The sequence below is a fragment of the Mesoplodon densirostris genome, chromosome 5 (assembly GCF_025265405.1).
Source record: "Mesoplodon densirostris isolate mMesDen1 chromosome 5, mMesDen1 primary haplotype, whole genome shotgun sequence".
Classification (NCBI taxonomy): Eukaryota; Metazoa; Chordata; class Mammalia; order Artiodactyla; family Ziphiidae; genus Mesoplodon; species Mesoplodon densirostris.
This window is the reverse complement of record NC_082665.1, coordinates 107,757,024-107,772,948: the sequence shown is the minus strand read 5'-3', so window position 1 is coordinate 107,772,948 and position 15,925 is coordinate 107,757,024. Positions and strand designations below refer to the sequence as shown.

The following is a 15,925-nucleotide window of genomic DNA, read 5'->3' as shown; positions in this document are numbered from 1 at the left end:
CATACTCATTTACATTTTAGACATTTTCATTCCTTCAACTGAACTTCTGATGAACGATGATGATATGAAACCATAGTTAAAATTGAGTGGGTGTTTTCTCTGTGCTAAATACTTTTCATACATAGTGTTATTTTTAACACATTAGCAAGATGAGCTCACATTTTTGGAAGGTTGCTACGTGCCAGGTCCTGTTCTAAATGCTTTATGTGTATTAACTCATTTAATCTTCACATCGACCAATGAGACAGAGTCCACTATTAGCCCCATTTCATAGATTAGAAACCGATGTTCATAAAGGTAATAAGTGGAAGAGCCTGGCTTTGAACTCAGGTCTGACTCCCAAGTTTGGGCTCTTACCCACAAGGTAGGAGAGGTAGCCCGCCTCCCAGCTAATAAACCACAGGCAGCCAGTGGGCGAGGAGGAGAGGAACAGGTTTCAGTGACTGAGAACCAGCTGGATCATGACGGTTATTAATTAAGGCGATACTGTGAAGAAAGCTAGTCCCATGGGGGATTAATAGATGTTCTTTTTTTTTTTTTTTTTTTTTTGCGGTACGCGGGCCTCTCACTGCTGTGGCCTCTCGTGCCGCGGAGCATAGGCTCCGGCCGTGCAGGCTCAGCAGCCATGGCTCACGGGCCCAGCCGCTCTGCGGCATGTGGGATCTTCCCGGACCGGGGCACGAACCCGTGTTCCCTGCATCGGCAAGCAGACTCTGAACCACTGCTCCACCAGGGAAGCCCTAGATGTTCTTTTAAAAAGGCAATATGGTCAAATAGGTGAGGGAAGTGCTGGATTAAACAAGGTTATTGCATGATTTCTCAAAGCCTAGGATTTGTTAATGTGAACTTAGGAAGCTCCAAGAGGGGACAGAGAATACTGTTTCCCAAACATGTTTTAGAACGGGAGCCTTCCTTCTTGCTACATCCCTTAGGACTAGGCTAGAGTAGCAGATTCCAAACTATTTTGATGACACGTTGCTAACATATGGCTATTTTTCTATTGATAAATTATCTACATTTGAATCAGTCCCCTGATTCAGGAGTTTCCAAAGTGTATTCCTTAGTCCATCACTTAAGCAGTGTGGAAAGTATTAAAAGTAAATAAACTGTTATTTATGCTTTTGTTATCTCATCCTTTTACAAAATGCATATTTTTTATGTACGTTTTATGCTGCATAGAATATGACAGGCTCTGACATTCCTTGAAGGCAGTGACACACACCGTGGCTGTCATCACACCTTACCTTCTGAAGGGGCCTTGTTTTTCGAGGTAGCGCTGGGGGGGTGATGTGATGAGAGGTGTTGAGGGATGATGCAGACCCACAGCCGCTGAATTCCTTTTCTTCCATTTTCTCAGAACCTTGGGCATTTTCCGAGAGGGGATTGTGTGCTGGTGGCTTGAAAAGGTTGGGGTTCCTCCCCACGGGCTCGGCAGAGGGGACGTCTAAGGACCCATGCTGTTCTGGCCTGCGCTGGAGGCAGGGGTCATAGGGGTCAGCCTGACAACAGCCCCAGGGGCCAGCCTGGCCCTTGTCGGGCTCAGAACTTTTCCAGCAATCTGCTGCCACGGCCGTGGAGATGAGGTCAGGGCTGGAGCCAGGCATCTGTCTTTGAGCATGGCTGCTGAGTGGGCTCCGCAGGGCCGCCGCGGGGCCAAAATACCTCAGGTTGTTGGCGCAGGTTGCAACGTCCTGTCCGTGCATATCGAGTCTGGGACGGTGACTCTGAGACGTGGCAGGAGGGGGTTGCTGGTGTTGCTGCTGCAGAGGACTATGATGATGCGGAGAAGGGTATTCGGATTGAGCCTGGTGCAGGTAAGTGGGATGGGGTGAATTTTCCCGGGCTGGCTGGCTTTTTAAGATCGCCGCAAAGTCACTATGGCTGCCTCGGCTACTCCCCCGGCGGTGGCGTGGTTTGCTCCGATATCGGCTCTTGCTGCTGGAGGTGGACATTTTAGGACTTCCGGACAAAGGGGATGCAGTGGGAGCCACTTCCACACTGGGGATACCTTCAGATCTCAACAGATCTGGCCTGGTAGAAAAGAACAGGTTTGGTTTTAAACACATGAAGACACATTCAAGTTTGGGGAAATGTATCCCAGGCCTTAAAATACACAAAATCTTTGAATCAGCAGTTACATACACAGGGATTTATCCAGTGGAGATAACAGATGTGCACAAAGATGTACGTTGGAAGATGTTATGTTAAAGCATTGTTTAAAATCGCAGAAAGCTAGAAACAACCTGATGTCCACTTACAGAGGATTCCCTTTATTCCTTCTGGATTTTATTCTGTACTTCACTAGCTGAGTACTCAATCTCCTTTAAATTCTAATTTTACCCTACAGGCTTCTTGACCTCTTCCTCATAGTATCAGCTCTCAGCTTGGTGCCAATATGCCAAGGCACAGGCATGGGTGTTTGCTTACAATCAGAAATCTGTCTGGTGATGGATCCCACAAGGGATCACAAAGGGCAGAGGTCGGGGACCAGAGAAGGAAACCTCAGTTAATTAGACAAGAGGCTAAATTCAGGGAGTTTTGTCTAGACATGGTCCCTTTGAGGGCTGCTACTAAGTCATATCCACCTTTGCATGTGGAGGACACTAGCAAGGAGTCTTGCTCACAATAGGTACTCAATAAATGTTTCAGGAAGGGGCCGAAGGGGGTGGCAGTAGAGGAGGGGGAATTAACAGAGAGCCCAGGAGGTTGCGTAGAGCCAGTAAGAGAAGGGCTCATGTGGAACGACCCTGGTATTCTACCGTGTTCCTAAAGGGAGGAGCCCACTGGGCTAGTCACGTGGCTCACGTGCAGGAGGAACCCAGAGCCTGCAGGTAAACCTTACACACGCCAACACCAAGGCACACAGGCAACCAATAAATGATTTCTGAACTGAAGAACTGATTCAGGGCAGAGACTCTAGGATGCCAGGTAGTATCGCTACCTCCTTCCCCCCAAAGAGTAGCCCCACCCTTCTTTTGGACCAGACAGACACAAACTCTTTTTTTTTTTTTTTTTAAAAACCGACAGAATCCTTTACTCAAATGAATTATGAGAAACCCAATATATAAAATAGATACAGTAAGAGAACAGATTAGTGGCTGCCAGAGGTGGGGGTGGGAATAGGGGGTGGGCGATACAGGTGAAGGAGGTCAAAGGTACAAACTTCCAATTATGATATAAATAAGTCATGGGATGTAATGTACAGCATGGTAACTACAGTTAATAATACTGTATTGTATATTTGAAATTTGCTAAGAGAGTACATCTTAAAAGTTCTCGTCACAAGGAAAAAAAATTTGTAACTATGTGTGGTGATAGATGTTAACCAAACTTATTGTGGTGATCGTTCTGTAATATACACATATGTTGAATCATTATGTTGTACACCTGAAATTAATATAATGTTACATGTCAATTATATCTTAAAAAACCCAAACCCAGATATAGTAGAACAGCTGAAGAGAGGAGGGAGAGCAGAAGCCCCTCCCCGTGGGGCTCCCCCTCCTTGTCCTCTTTACCCCCGCAGTGGCCTCAGAGACACCTCTGTTCAGGCCCTAGGGGGTCCCAGACCTTGTAAGGAAACCACAGATGCGGTCCTGCCTTCATCCTATGTGGTGAAGAACCCAAACTCCAGCCAACGTGGCTCCTGGTCTCACAGCTCAGTATTATTAGAATCCAGACAAGAAGTCTCTCCTACTTGACAGTCTGGCTTGTTGGACAGACAGAATACAGCTTGAAGGTGCGTACAAATCACTTGGGAGCTTGTTGAAATGACTGCCTGGGTCTGGGATGGGGCCTAAGAGCCTGCATTTAGCAGCCACGCTCTCAGATGATGCTGAACTAAGGACTACATTTTGAAGAGCCTCGCAGGAAATCAGTAGGCATCAGGCAATAGGAGATGGGTTTTTCTTCTCTTTCAGGAGAAGTTCAGTTAAAGGCTTGTCTTAGCACAGAAGTTCCAGGTATAATTGGTTTATGATGAGGCGGGTAGGGTACTGTGCTGCTGTCAGCATCTTCCTGTCTCGGATTCACAGCTTTGCAGTCAGCTGGCCAACTTGTGGCACAGAAGGCATCTGGATCGAGGAGGTCCTGGGGCTTTTTATTGAGGAAAGAGAGCCCTCCAAGGCCCAGTTAGGGCATCTATCAATACTTACACAGTAACTGGCTATGGCGGGATCTAAAAGAAAGCTATGGTGAGAGTGCCACTAAGTCAAGTAAAGGCTGTGTTTATTGAACCTGGCCGTGCAAAAATCAAAGAATAACGCTCAGACAGCACTTCACAGTTGACAAAGCAATTTACAATATATAAAACACAAGTTTCCTGCCATTACAATATCCATTTTACAGATGAGGGCACTGAGGGATCAGAGAGGTTAGCTGGCTTGTGTCTCTCACAAAGCTAGTAAATGGCAAAACTCACAACTTGAAGCCAAGTTTTTGGACACCAAGCAATAGTTCTTCCTCCATTCCAAGCTCCTCCATATTATGAAGTATTTAGATTATCTTATTAGACTATACTCACTTCTGATGGGCTTGGTGGATCCATCACTGAACTCCTGACTCTCTTTTCAGTCCCTAACTAAACACAAACAGAAACCAAGGCTAAAGGATAGTGGATGGTTTCTCCTCTCTGATCGCCTCAGTGAGCATTGGCCTTCTGACTCCATAATCACTGGACTGTCCAAGTAATCTGAAACATAAATCCTTCAAGGGGCAAGCAACTGAAAGCATAGCTCTCTGCAGCTCTAATACCTACTCCGGGTTGCCTTTCCAGACAAGTTCAGCTCATTGACTAAGCATCTACTGGTGCTGTCGAACTCTTTCAAATGCATTTCTCACAGGCAAAATAAAAGTAAACACAAGCTCACACTGTGAAAAATTAAACAGTACTATTTTCTCCCAAAGTGCTCTTTGTTTTAACTGTCTGAAGACCGCAGGGAGGAGCCAGCAGGTGAAGTCTGTGCCTCGTTTGTACACTAAAAGAAGAGAGGTGCTGGGATTCCTGGAAGGTTTTGCCAGGTGCCAACTGAAAACAACTTCTCAGAGCTTGACCAGAAGATGGTCAGGCATGGTAAGTAAAAGCAAAACTGGAATTAATCCATGTAGTTATCCCTCAGTAAGTTTAGATTTACGTTAGTCATGCTGTGCTGGAATGGTGACTGTTCTGAAAGCCTTAAAACACACGCTTGGTTTGCATTTTCTCACTGTCTTTATTCTTACGGCATTTAGCTCACTGCTGGGTCTACAACCCAGGTTAAGGGATATTTCCTTCTTTTGCTGTAATTTAGGATAGGGTCAACTCTCCATTCCTTGGGAGGAATGAGGCTCTAGCAGAGTCTGGTAATAAAAACTGACTGGAAGAGCATTCTAAAATTAAACTAATACAAGGAAAATGTGTTATAATTAGGGGAAAGGGCATCTTTTAAAGCAATTAAAAAACCCATTTTTTTCTGAGCAACTATGATTTCCTAGGTGATTTCACACGTTGTCTTATTTAAACCTCACGAAAGTTCCACACAGGAGTGGGATGAGGGGAGCTATATAGTTAGACACAGATAATTATCAAAGTGCCTGCTTTTGTTTTTGGTGGTGGATTTACAGGCACTTATTACATTATTAAAAAGAACTAACTGAATGAATAAATAAAAGTGGGACATGCATGGACCAATGTTGCATAAATCAAGAATTATGGTGAACTCAATTCTGTGCACCAGGGGTCAAAAAAAGAAAAAGAAATCTCACGTACTATAGTTACACCGTTTTACCCATGGGGTTGAGAGTGGTCAAGTGACATGATCCAAATCACACAGCTTCTAATAGGCAGAGCCAGGATTTGAATCCAGGTCTGTTTGGCCCCCAGTTCATTTCTCTTTTCACTATTCCATGCTAAGGTAATAAAAATCAATGCCTCAGACAGTAAAAACTAGATTCCTGGAGTCCATGACACACTCTCTCCCACCTGCCTAGGCCATATCTAGAGGCAAGTGCGCTGACGACGTGGTACCGTGTGGCCACACCCACCATCATCTGATCATGTATTTTAGGGGCATGTTTCCCCATTCATCTGAATATCAGGTCAGTACAGGTGCTCACCGCTTGGCCTGCATCCCAGGTCTGTGAGGCACACCTTTCCTCTTCATGAGTTTCTCCATGGCATTAGGGTGGATTATTGGACGGACAGGATGTCGTTTGTAGGTCCCAGGATACTTCTTCTCCACTGCTTGCTCACGCCTGAAGAATGACAGAAAAAGCTACGTCTCAGTCACCGCAGACAGAAAAGATGGGCAGAATGTTTTCACAGGTTAACTCCACCCAGAGATTCTGGCCACACTTAACAGATAAAGGCTATCTGAAGAATAGCAAGGAGGCTCTTCAGGTTAAAAAGGAAAAAAATAATAATAATTCAAACTAACCTGACTTCATTTTTTTCTTCAGGTCGCAGAAGGACTTGGAGGCCAACCTTCCTGTCCCCAACATGCCTCATGAGACACAAAGCAGTGGCTGAAGTCCTACTTATTTTCAGCAGCTGCTGTTTTAGTCAGGACCCCAGGGTTTCTCACCATTCTCAGGAATACCCTGAACCACTTGCAGCAGCTGCCTTACTTCCCCAGGGGGCAGTAAGCTCCCATGCATCCACACCAAGCTCTTCTTGAAATGAGGACCCCTTTCCTGAGCCATTCGGCAGGTTGAAGTTGCAAAGGCTTGTCAAGTGCACAGTCCCCTAGAACCAGCTCTGTGGCAACTCTACTCAGCTGTAAGCCTCACCGGGGCGGGGACCTGTGCCCGGCACATGCCCTAAGGAATGCTGGGTGGACAAATAAAATAGCTGCCAGTTCTGAGTAGCAGCAACCTGGAAGAGTAGTACATTTTAGCCAATGGATAGACCCAAATCAGTCAGGACACAGTGGTCTGGATACATACTTGATTAGCTCCTTCTCCCGCATTTCTAGCTGCAGCATGATGGCACTCAACTCCATGTATAAATTATTAGCCCGCTCAAGCTTTCTCTCATAGTGCTCACGAATATCCAAAGCATGCCTATCAAAGAAAACACGGAAGCAGTGAAGCTGATGAATGTGAGGGAGAGCTAAGGTCAGCTCTAATGAAACAAGAACAGGATGGTTTATCTCAAAAGCATTTGCCCAACGGCCCTCCAAATTTAAGACTCCCTTGTCCCATGCAAAGACTCAGACAAGAGTGAGTGGGAGATGGGAAATCCAAGTTTTCCACTTAGTTGATTGTTAAGGGTCATATCCAGCCATATAGGATAGCCAGGAGGGCTACAGATAAAACTGAATGCAATTTATGTATAATTTACAGCCTTTGTCTATGCAGTATTGGCAATATCTTAATAAGAATACAGTATAATATATGTTAAGGGAAATATGCAGTTAAAGCACGATCACTCATCACTCATTTATACTTATCTACACTACAGATCCTGTCTAATCTAGTGGTTATCTGAGAACATGTGTTCTATCCCTTGATAGACTATAAGCATCTTTTTTTTTTTTCCAGTACGCGGGCCTCTCACTGTTGTGGCCTCTCCCGTTGTGGAGCACAGGCTCTGGACACGCAGGCTCAGTGGCCATGGCTCACAGGCCCAGCTGCTCCGCGGCATGTAGGATCTTCCCGGACCGGGGCACGAACCCACGTCCCCTGCACTGGCAGGCGGACCCTCAACCACTGCACCACCAGGGAAGCCCGATTAAAAGCATCTTGAGGCCAGGGACTACATCTTATAAACTTCTGACCTTTCATGTTACCTAGGACAGCGGCTGAATAAACAAATAGCATTGCTCCAGGAATCTTTGTTGCAGAGATATAATAAAGGAGGATAACAGAGGTTGGGGGGAGACGATAAAAAAGTGATATAAAGGAGGACCAACTTTTAAAGAGAATAACAATAACCAGCAGGAGTGCAAGGTGTGTAGAAAATGAAATGATTCACAACAAGGGTTCCTGCTAACATCTGAAGACCTGGGAATGAGAAGAGGTGAAGTAGGAGACATCAGCTGACCTGAGCTCTTCTCTGCGCCTTCGAATCAGTTCTTCATCTAATCGGTGGATACAAGTTCCTTCACTTTTGATCTTCTCAAAGTGTTTTTTTACTTCTTCTCTCCATTCAGCCTAGGCAAGGACAAATTAGATTTTGTTAATAGTCCAGGAGTTTTAATCCCTGATATAACCATAGGATCATGTACAAGATTTTCCCTCCTGTATGCTTCTACTAAAGAGCCTTATAGAATAGATGTTCAATAAATGTTATTTGATAGCAAAATATCTCATGCTAGTGTATCTGCACACCCCACCCCACTCCTCACCCCATTTTCTGTATTTAGTCCAGTACTCAGTGCTGTCTTTTCTAATTCTCTTTCAGTACTAGCCATAAGAAACATCACAGCTGGCACGCTAGCCATCATCTCTGGAACAAAAGAGCTCAATTTTAAGTCAGGATGGTGGCTGAGAGAGCCTGGCTAGAAAGAACAGCTCTGATAACCATATGCTACAAGCATGTGTCAGTGACAATATGATCATCTTTACATTTGGCCCAGAATTCCTCGTAGTCTTTGTTTATGAAAATATCTTGAGAAAATATTTGGAATAGAAGATCCAAGGGGCATGAACAGCAGGAGATGGGGATAAAAATATGGGGAATTATATGAGAATTTGGAGGTGGGGGAAAGAAAAGAAAAGAGAGAAGTGGGAGGAGGAGAAAGAGCATGGCCAAACATTTTAGTAGTCTGACAAAAATTTTAGGAGAGGGTTGGATATCTAATGTATGATTTAAGTTGTTCAAAATGTAAGCCTCTTCCAATTTCCTAAACCTTTAGTAAAGCCTCTGACATTCACCTTGACTTTGGATGAGTGTTTTTATTTGTTTTGTTTTGTTTTTTTAAATCAAGGAAAGGTGCTGAACTTCATGCTTAGGTCAAAGACAGGAAAAAGATAAAGGAACAACCAAAAGATGGCAGGAATGGGGGCCCAAGCAAACAGAGTCAAAGTGTCCATGAAATTAGAAATCTCCCAGGAATTCACAGAAGTATTAAAAAGGACATTGGACTTTCCATAGCGCATGGAATTTCAGACCAATTTTACCTAAATTTTAGGAGGTAGGAACATCTCTGCAGGAATATCGTCTACAGACCATTTCTGGAAAAGCAGCTAAAGGAGACGCTTCCTCAAATTATGTACACACTACTATCCCAAGAAGCTAATGAAATTATCTAAAATAATTTCTAGTGAAGGCTAGATATGTAACCAAATGTTTCTAATTGTATCATCTTCTTCTAGAGCTATTCTATTACTTTTAAATATTTATTTATTTATTTATTTTTCCCTGTGTTGGGTCTTCATTTCTGTGCGAGGGCTTTCTCTAGTTGTGGCAAGCGGGGGCCACTCTTCATCGCGGTGCACGGGCCTTTCACTATCGCGGCCTCTCTTGTTGCGGAGCACAGGCTCCAGACGCGCAGGCTCAGTAGTTGTGACTCACGGGCCTAGTTGCTCTGTGGCATGTGGGATCCTCCCAGACCAGGGCTCGAACCCGTGTCCCCTGCATTAGCAGGCAGATTCTCAACCACTGCGCCACCAGGGAACCCCTACTTTTAGATTCATGATAAAAATGACCTCTCTAGATCATGGAAGAAGTTATGCTTAAGTAGTTGTGAAGTTACAGAAATTTCTCCCCAAATTTGCTGTTTCTCATTTTTAAAAAAGTCTTGATTGAATTTGCTACAATATTGCTTCTGTTTTACATTTTGTTTTTTTGGCCACGAGGCATGTGGGATCTTACTCCCCAACCAGGGATCGAACCCACATCCCCTGCACTGGAAGGCAAAGTCTCAACCACTGGACCGCCAGGGAAGTCCTTCATTTATTTTTATAGAGGAAATTATATTGCAATTATTTAGAAAGTGGTCATCCTACTTCTCTGTTTATAATACATTAGATCTTCACATATATATATGTTGACTGACCATTGGGGAGATATTTCTGTTAGTCAGTTGACTTTCGGGCATCAAACCTGACAGACAACGTCATCAAAGAGCTGAGATCTAGAACACACTGTCCATTGTTTGGTAACAGTCTTTGACTGTATCTAAGCAGTAAATGCAGGTTTGGCTGAGCCCCAGGTAATGCTGTTCTCTCAGCCATCAGATCAAAGTCATGAAGTAGGAAGAGCATTTGAGCTTTAAGAGGCCAAAGATGAAAATCAAGAGTTGTTGGACCTAAGAAGGATAAGGGAGAGGGCCAAATGTGGGCCTTAAAGGATCCTCTTTTGTGAAAAACATGTCAGTAGATTCTACTCCAACACTTAAAGAAGGGACCAGGAAAAGGAATACCTTCCTCTGGCAGTGAGGAATCAGATATCACAGATCGGATTTTTTTAAATTCTAGAGGAAATAAACCTCCTGACATCTAGCTTATGGGAATGTGAAACTTAAAGAAAACCTTCTCAAGATTGAAACTTATTAAGAAAGTAGATTTCCCAAAAGAAGATTTCCCTGTAACACATCTACCTGTGTTACAGGTAGATGGTAATTTTGGAGTTCCATCACTATACTTAGAATCTTTATGTAATAGGAGAATGTAATAGGAGAATCTTTATGTAATAGGAGTTCCAATTTGCACTTAATGTTCCAATTTGCACTTAATGTGCAATTTAGACATTTCTGGGCATAACTAAGAAATGGAGTTGGGCATGGGAGGTGAAGCCAATTTGCACAGAGATTAAGGAGTCTCTGAAAGAAAACATAAGGGAAGAAGGAATCCTGTGTGATCTTGACCTATAACAAAGCCATCAACATAGGAGTGGAGAGGCATTTCCCATTTGTTCCACTAATACCTGTAAAAATTTGGGCCATAATCAGCACTATTCTGTGACCTTTAACAAAGTGTAACTCAACAGGGAAAGGAACAATTCATTGCATAAACAGAACAATGTGCAACTTTGGAATATGGAGAAGTCCAGAGCTTCAGTAACTGCAAAAAATAGCAGCTACTGGTGGGTGATGGCAGTGCCTTAAGGATAAGGCAGCATCCACTGGATGCCAGCTGGGGACTGCAGCCTTTCAGCAGAAAACAGTACTAACCAGTAAAGTAATACCCAGCAGATGCTTGGTGGAAGAGTGCTGTTCCAGCCAGAGTCACTGGAAAGTAGGGCAGACATTAATATGAGGCTGTTTGAGATCCCCCTGACTCGTTACTGGGGATTCCCCCAAACTGCATGTAGGGTGGAGGGAGGGAGTACGGAGTGCTTCACAAGGTACTTAAGTCCTGTGTAAGCAGGTAAGGGAAAAATACAGTGACAGTTGGGTTCTTGTCATGAATGGAATCCTCTTTATATCCCAGATAAGGCCTGGGAAAGGCTGTAACATCTAGAAGGTTTTTGTCTTCTCCAGTCTTTCAGTTATTCAATCAGTAGACTGAAGCTCTTGTACCCAAACCTTGCTTCTCTTCTCTCTCATAATATAAGTGTCAAAATGAAGCTGAATTAATATATCAATGGATAAATAAAATAGGGTATATCCATAAGTAGAATATTATTCAGTCATAAAAAGGAATGAAGTTGTGACATATGCTACAACATAGATAAACCTTGAAAACATGCTAAATGAAACCAACCTGACACAAAAAGACAACTATTGTATGATTCTACTTCCATGAACTATCTAGAATAGGCAAATTCATAGAGATAGAAAGTAGAACAGAGATTACCAGGGTCTGTGGGGAAGAAAGAATGGGAAGTTATTGCTTAGTGAGGTAGTGAGAAATTTTTGAAAATAGATAATGGTGACAGTTTTATAACATTGTGAATGTAATTTATGCCGCTGAACTGTATATTTAAAAATGGTTAAAATGGCAAATTCTATATATATTTTACCACAATTTTTACAAAGTAAAAAAAGAAGTTGAGCCAGCTCCAGCCTAGCTTGAGGAATAGAGAAGCAGGATGTTGACAGGCTAAGTAGTGGGAAAACATAGATTCTGAGTCAGAAAGTTCTTAGAGGTTGTCAAGTCCAAATCTTGATTGGCATGAGTCCTCTTTACTGTCTCCCCACGTAAGTGACCAGCTTGTGCCTAAGCGCCTACTTGCTCATGATGAAATTACTATTTTTTTAAAAATTTATTTTATTTATTTTTATTTTTGGCTGTGTTGGGTCTTCGTTTCTGTGCGAGGGCTTTCTCTAGCTGCGGCGAGTGGGGGCCACTCTTCATCACGGTGTGTGGGCTTCTCACTATCGTGGCCTCTCTTGTTGCGGAGCACAGGCTCCAGACACTCAGGCTCAGTAGTTGTGGCTCATGGGCCTAGTTGCTCCGCGGCATGTGGGATCTTCCCAGACCAGGGCTCGAACCCGTGTTCCCTGCATTGGCAGGCAGATTCTCAACCACTGCGCCACCAGGGAAGCCCCTGATGAAATTACTCTTAATGTAGAAGAGTCTGTCCCTATAATGAACTATCTGTCTCTGCAACTCCCAGCCCCTGAATTTCTGGGTGGTGGCACTCAAAAGGAAACTAGAATGGTGCAAAGACAGAGGGTTGTGGAAGAGCTCAGAAGCAGGGCACGTGACGTACCTAGAAGCTGGGATCTGGGACCAGGCTAAAATGTTTTCTAAAGACTCATACCAAATGTAATTGAATACCAGGAGCAATAATTGCCTACTTGGAGAAATGGGTTATTGTCTAGGAATGAAGCAATAGCTTTGGCAGAATCTAATATTGTACTGAAATTGGTTGCTTTGTTCATCTGTTCTATATATGCTGCTTCCTTATACATGTGCTGTTGATGAGAAACAGACGAAGCATTTTCTCTCAGGAAGGAGTCAGCTGGGCTCTTGTCAGCACTCTTGACTGACAGTTCTGGGGGAAGGTGGCGACCAGCAGCTAATAACCATTGATGGATGACTGATGAGGAAAGGGTTTTGTCAGCAGGCAGGAGGCGAGGCTGCAGGTATAAAGGTGCTATCAAAAAGCAAAACTATGTGCTAAAAAACTAGTTCTTGCCCACTGGGGGAGGATAAAGTCAAAACACAATTAATTCCTATTTAATTGTGGAATTAAATAGGAATTTAATTTAAATAGGAATTTAATTGTGGATGGAGCTCCCTAGCTGCCATCTTATCCATCTCAGGAGTTCATCAGAAAAAGTACCCAGAATCTCTACAGTGGCATATACTCAGCAATAAAAGGAATGAACTATTGATATGTACCACCACATAGACAAATCTCAAATGCATTATGCTAAGTGAACGAAGACAGGCACAAAAGCCTACATATTATTCCATTTATATGACATTCTGGAAAATACAAAACCATAGGAATAGAAGACAGATATCTTTTTAGCAAGGACTGGGGCTGGGAGGAAGGGACTGGATACAAAAGGACGTGGAGAAAATTGGAATGATGAAAATGTTCTGTGTCTTGTTTGTGGTGTATATATTTGCCAAAACACATCAAACTCTACAAGTAAAAAAGGATGTATTTTATGTTTGTAGATTATACAGAATAACATGACTTAAAAAAACCTTCAATCTTAAATTCCCAATTAGAGTTTGAGATGTCCTAGGTAATTTTATTTCTAGCTTCCTATGTAACTTTTTCCTTTTTATAGTAGCAGCAAATACCAAGGACTTTAGTTATTAGATTTTTATAACATGTCTGAGATATATGGCAGACACTGCTACATCTATTTTATATGTGGGAAAATAGAGGCCCAGTGGCATCCAATTACTCATCCACATTAATGGTGTAATGGTGACCAGAATCCAGGTCCCCAGACTCAAAGACCAGTGCTTCTCACATATATTAAATACCATTCCTCAAATAGCAACCCATCTTCTTTATAATTAGCAACCAGTAAATAACCATTTTCCCATTTCTAATAATAAAAACAAGGATAAATGGGTCTTAAAAAAAGAAAGAAAAAGTATCCAGAATGTAACACCTCCAAGGAGGCTTAATATTTATAGCTTTGTGGGAGGTGAATAATAATATCTTAACCATAAAACAGTTCTTTACAGTTTATAATGCACTTTCATGTTTATTATCTTATTTGATCCTCACCAAAACTCCACAAGGAAGGGAAGATATGGTTATCCTCATTGTTTAGATGAGTAAGCTGAGGTTTAGGGAAATTTAGTGACTTATCCAAGGTCACAGGACAGGGGTTTAGGCTCAAAATCTGTTACTTTTCCCAGTACCTCCCTCGTTAGTCCATAAATATTGGGTTGGCCAAAAATTTCGTTCGGGTTTTTCCGTAAGATGGGTTTTCATTCGGGAAAAACCCAAACGAACTTTTTGGACAACCCAATACTTTATTATCATTAGCCAGAGATAGTCTGAATTTCAGACCCAGAAACAAATCAGCTTGTAAATGCCCGAAAGATTCTAGGAACTAGCAAGGGTATTTTGAACTATTTAAGGAGAGGTAAAATTTTATGCGGGGAGAAAAATGTGGTAGAATTTATGAATATTAAAAGATGTCCAATGCACTGTTTTTCCCTTCCATTCCTTCTCCTCCCCTTCCTCTCCTTTTCATACTCTTGCTCTCAGAGAACCTTCTCTGAGTTTAATCTTAATGCTGCATAGATTAATAAAAGTGAATTTACACAAGTAAGGATACCAACTGTGGGGACTTAATTGTACTACACAGTGTTTTATATATATGGTGGGTATTCAGAAAGTGTGGCACTGGCTTCAGAAGTGATATTCTGGGAGCACACAAGTAGAATCTGTTTAGAATTTGATGTCTTCCAAGTATGTACAGTTATACTCTCAATGGCTTGTGGCTTAGTATTCTCACCAAAAATTGCTTTTCAAAATTGTGGTACGTAGAGTTTTCTTGTAAAGGAAGCAACGCTGTGATTGTAACCATATCTTAAAGTCTGAAAAATTTCCTAGAGAGTACTCACTATTATTCTCTTTCATTTCACAAGAGGACTTAAGTCTTCTTCTTAACAAAAGAAAATATATGAAAGATTTCTAATCCAGCAACCAATACCTACGTGTATTTGTATAGATAGGCAATAGTTTTAATAGTTCTAAGGGAATTTACCTGAATGCATATCAAAGAACATAGGAAATGTCATGAATTTATCCTCTTATTTTCTCTAAAATCAAACACTTTACTTACATAAGAATCCCCCAGAAACACTAAAAACTATAGGGGCAAGCCAGACTATTCAAAGACACAGTGTGGGGAGAGCTAAGTTTGTGGGTCATAGCGTGTTAGAACTTCAGGCAATAGAGGAAAGGTCTCTGATTTATTATTCCTTAGAAACTGAAAAAACCTCATTCCTTAATTAAGATATTCCCCAATATCTGATGGGCGGAATATCTCTCTGTTTATCAGACACCAGAGAAGCAAGTACTCCAAGCCTCTGGTTGGGCCAGGTAATAAAGCATATTGGAGGACTTGTTTAACTCCCAGGGATGATGCCCCTCCCAGTCCAGTTTGCTTTCAATGCATACTTTCCTGGTAGGTAAACTCATCACCGATTGGAGTTGGGGGCTATTAGGAGTAGACTGAGACACTAATTGTTAATAATATTTCTTCTCTGAGAAGAAATTCTCTGAGAGTGAATCTTTGAAATCATACTGGAAGTCAATGCAGAGATGGGACTCATCTTGCAAAAATTCATTTTGGAAAGTGAGAAGAAATTTCTTCTGTATGAGAAGAAATTAGGTAATACTATATTTAAAATTCTATAAGCATAAAGCTATAATTTAAGATCATCACAATTATTTCAAAAGCCACAGTTTCATCCCATTTTACTCCTTTTGCTATTGCCTGGGTGTGGTAGGGGTAAGTAAGGACCTCATGTATACTGATTCCTCACAACTCCCTATCCATATTGACAGTGGTTAGACCACTGATCCTTATGCCATTTACAGCATTTTAATTTAATGGTCACAAATTTATCA

At 42.2% G+C, this 15,925-nt stretch overlaps 1 protein-coding gene across 3 annotated transcripts in view; it reads right to left on the bottom strand.

Moving 5' to 3' along the window:
- MAP3K13 (mitogen-activated protein kinase kinase kinase 13) overlaps positions 1–15,925 on the bottom strand; it is a 166,150-nt gene that overhangs the window by 6,363 nt on the left and 143,862 nt on the right. For all 3 annotated transcript variants that reach the window (XM_060099252.1, XM_060099254.1, XM_060099253.1), the window contains 4 exons: positions 8,021–8,130; positions 6,922–7,038; positions 6,094–6,231; positions 1,245–2,031 (listed from right to left, as the gene is read on the bottom strand). In XM_060099252.1, coding sequence (XP_059955235.1) covers positions 1,245–2,031; positions 6,094–6,231; positions 6,922–7,038; positions 8,021–8,130 — 1,152 coding nt within the window. The remainder of the gene's footprint in view (positions 1–1,244; positions 2,032–6,093; positions 6,232–6,921; positions 7,039–8,020; positions 8,131–15,925) is intronic.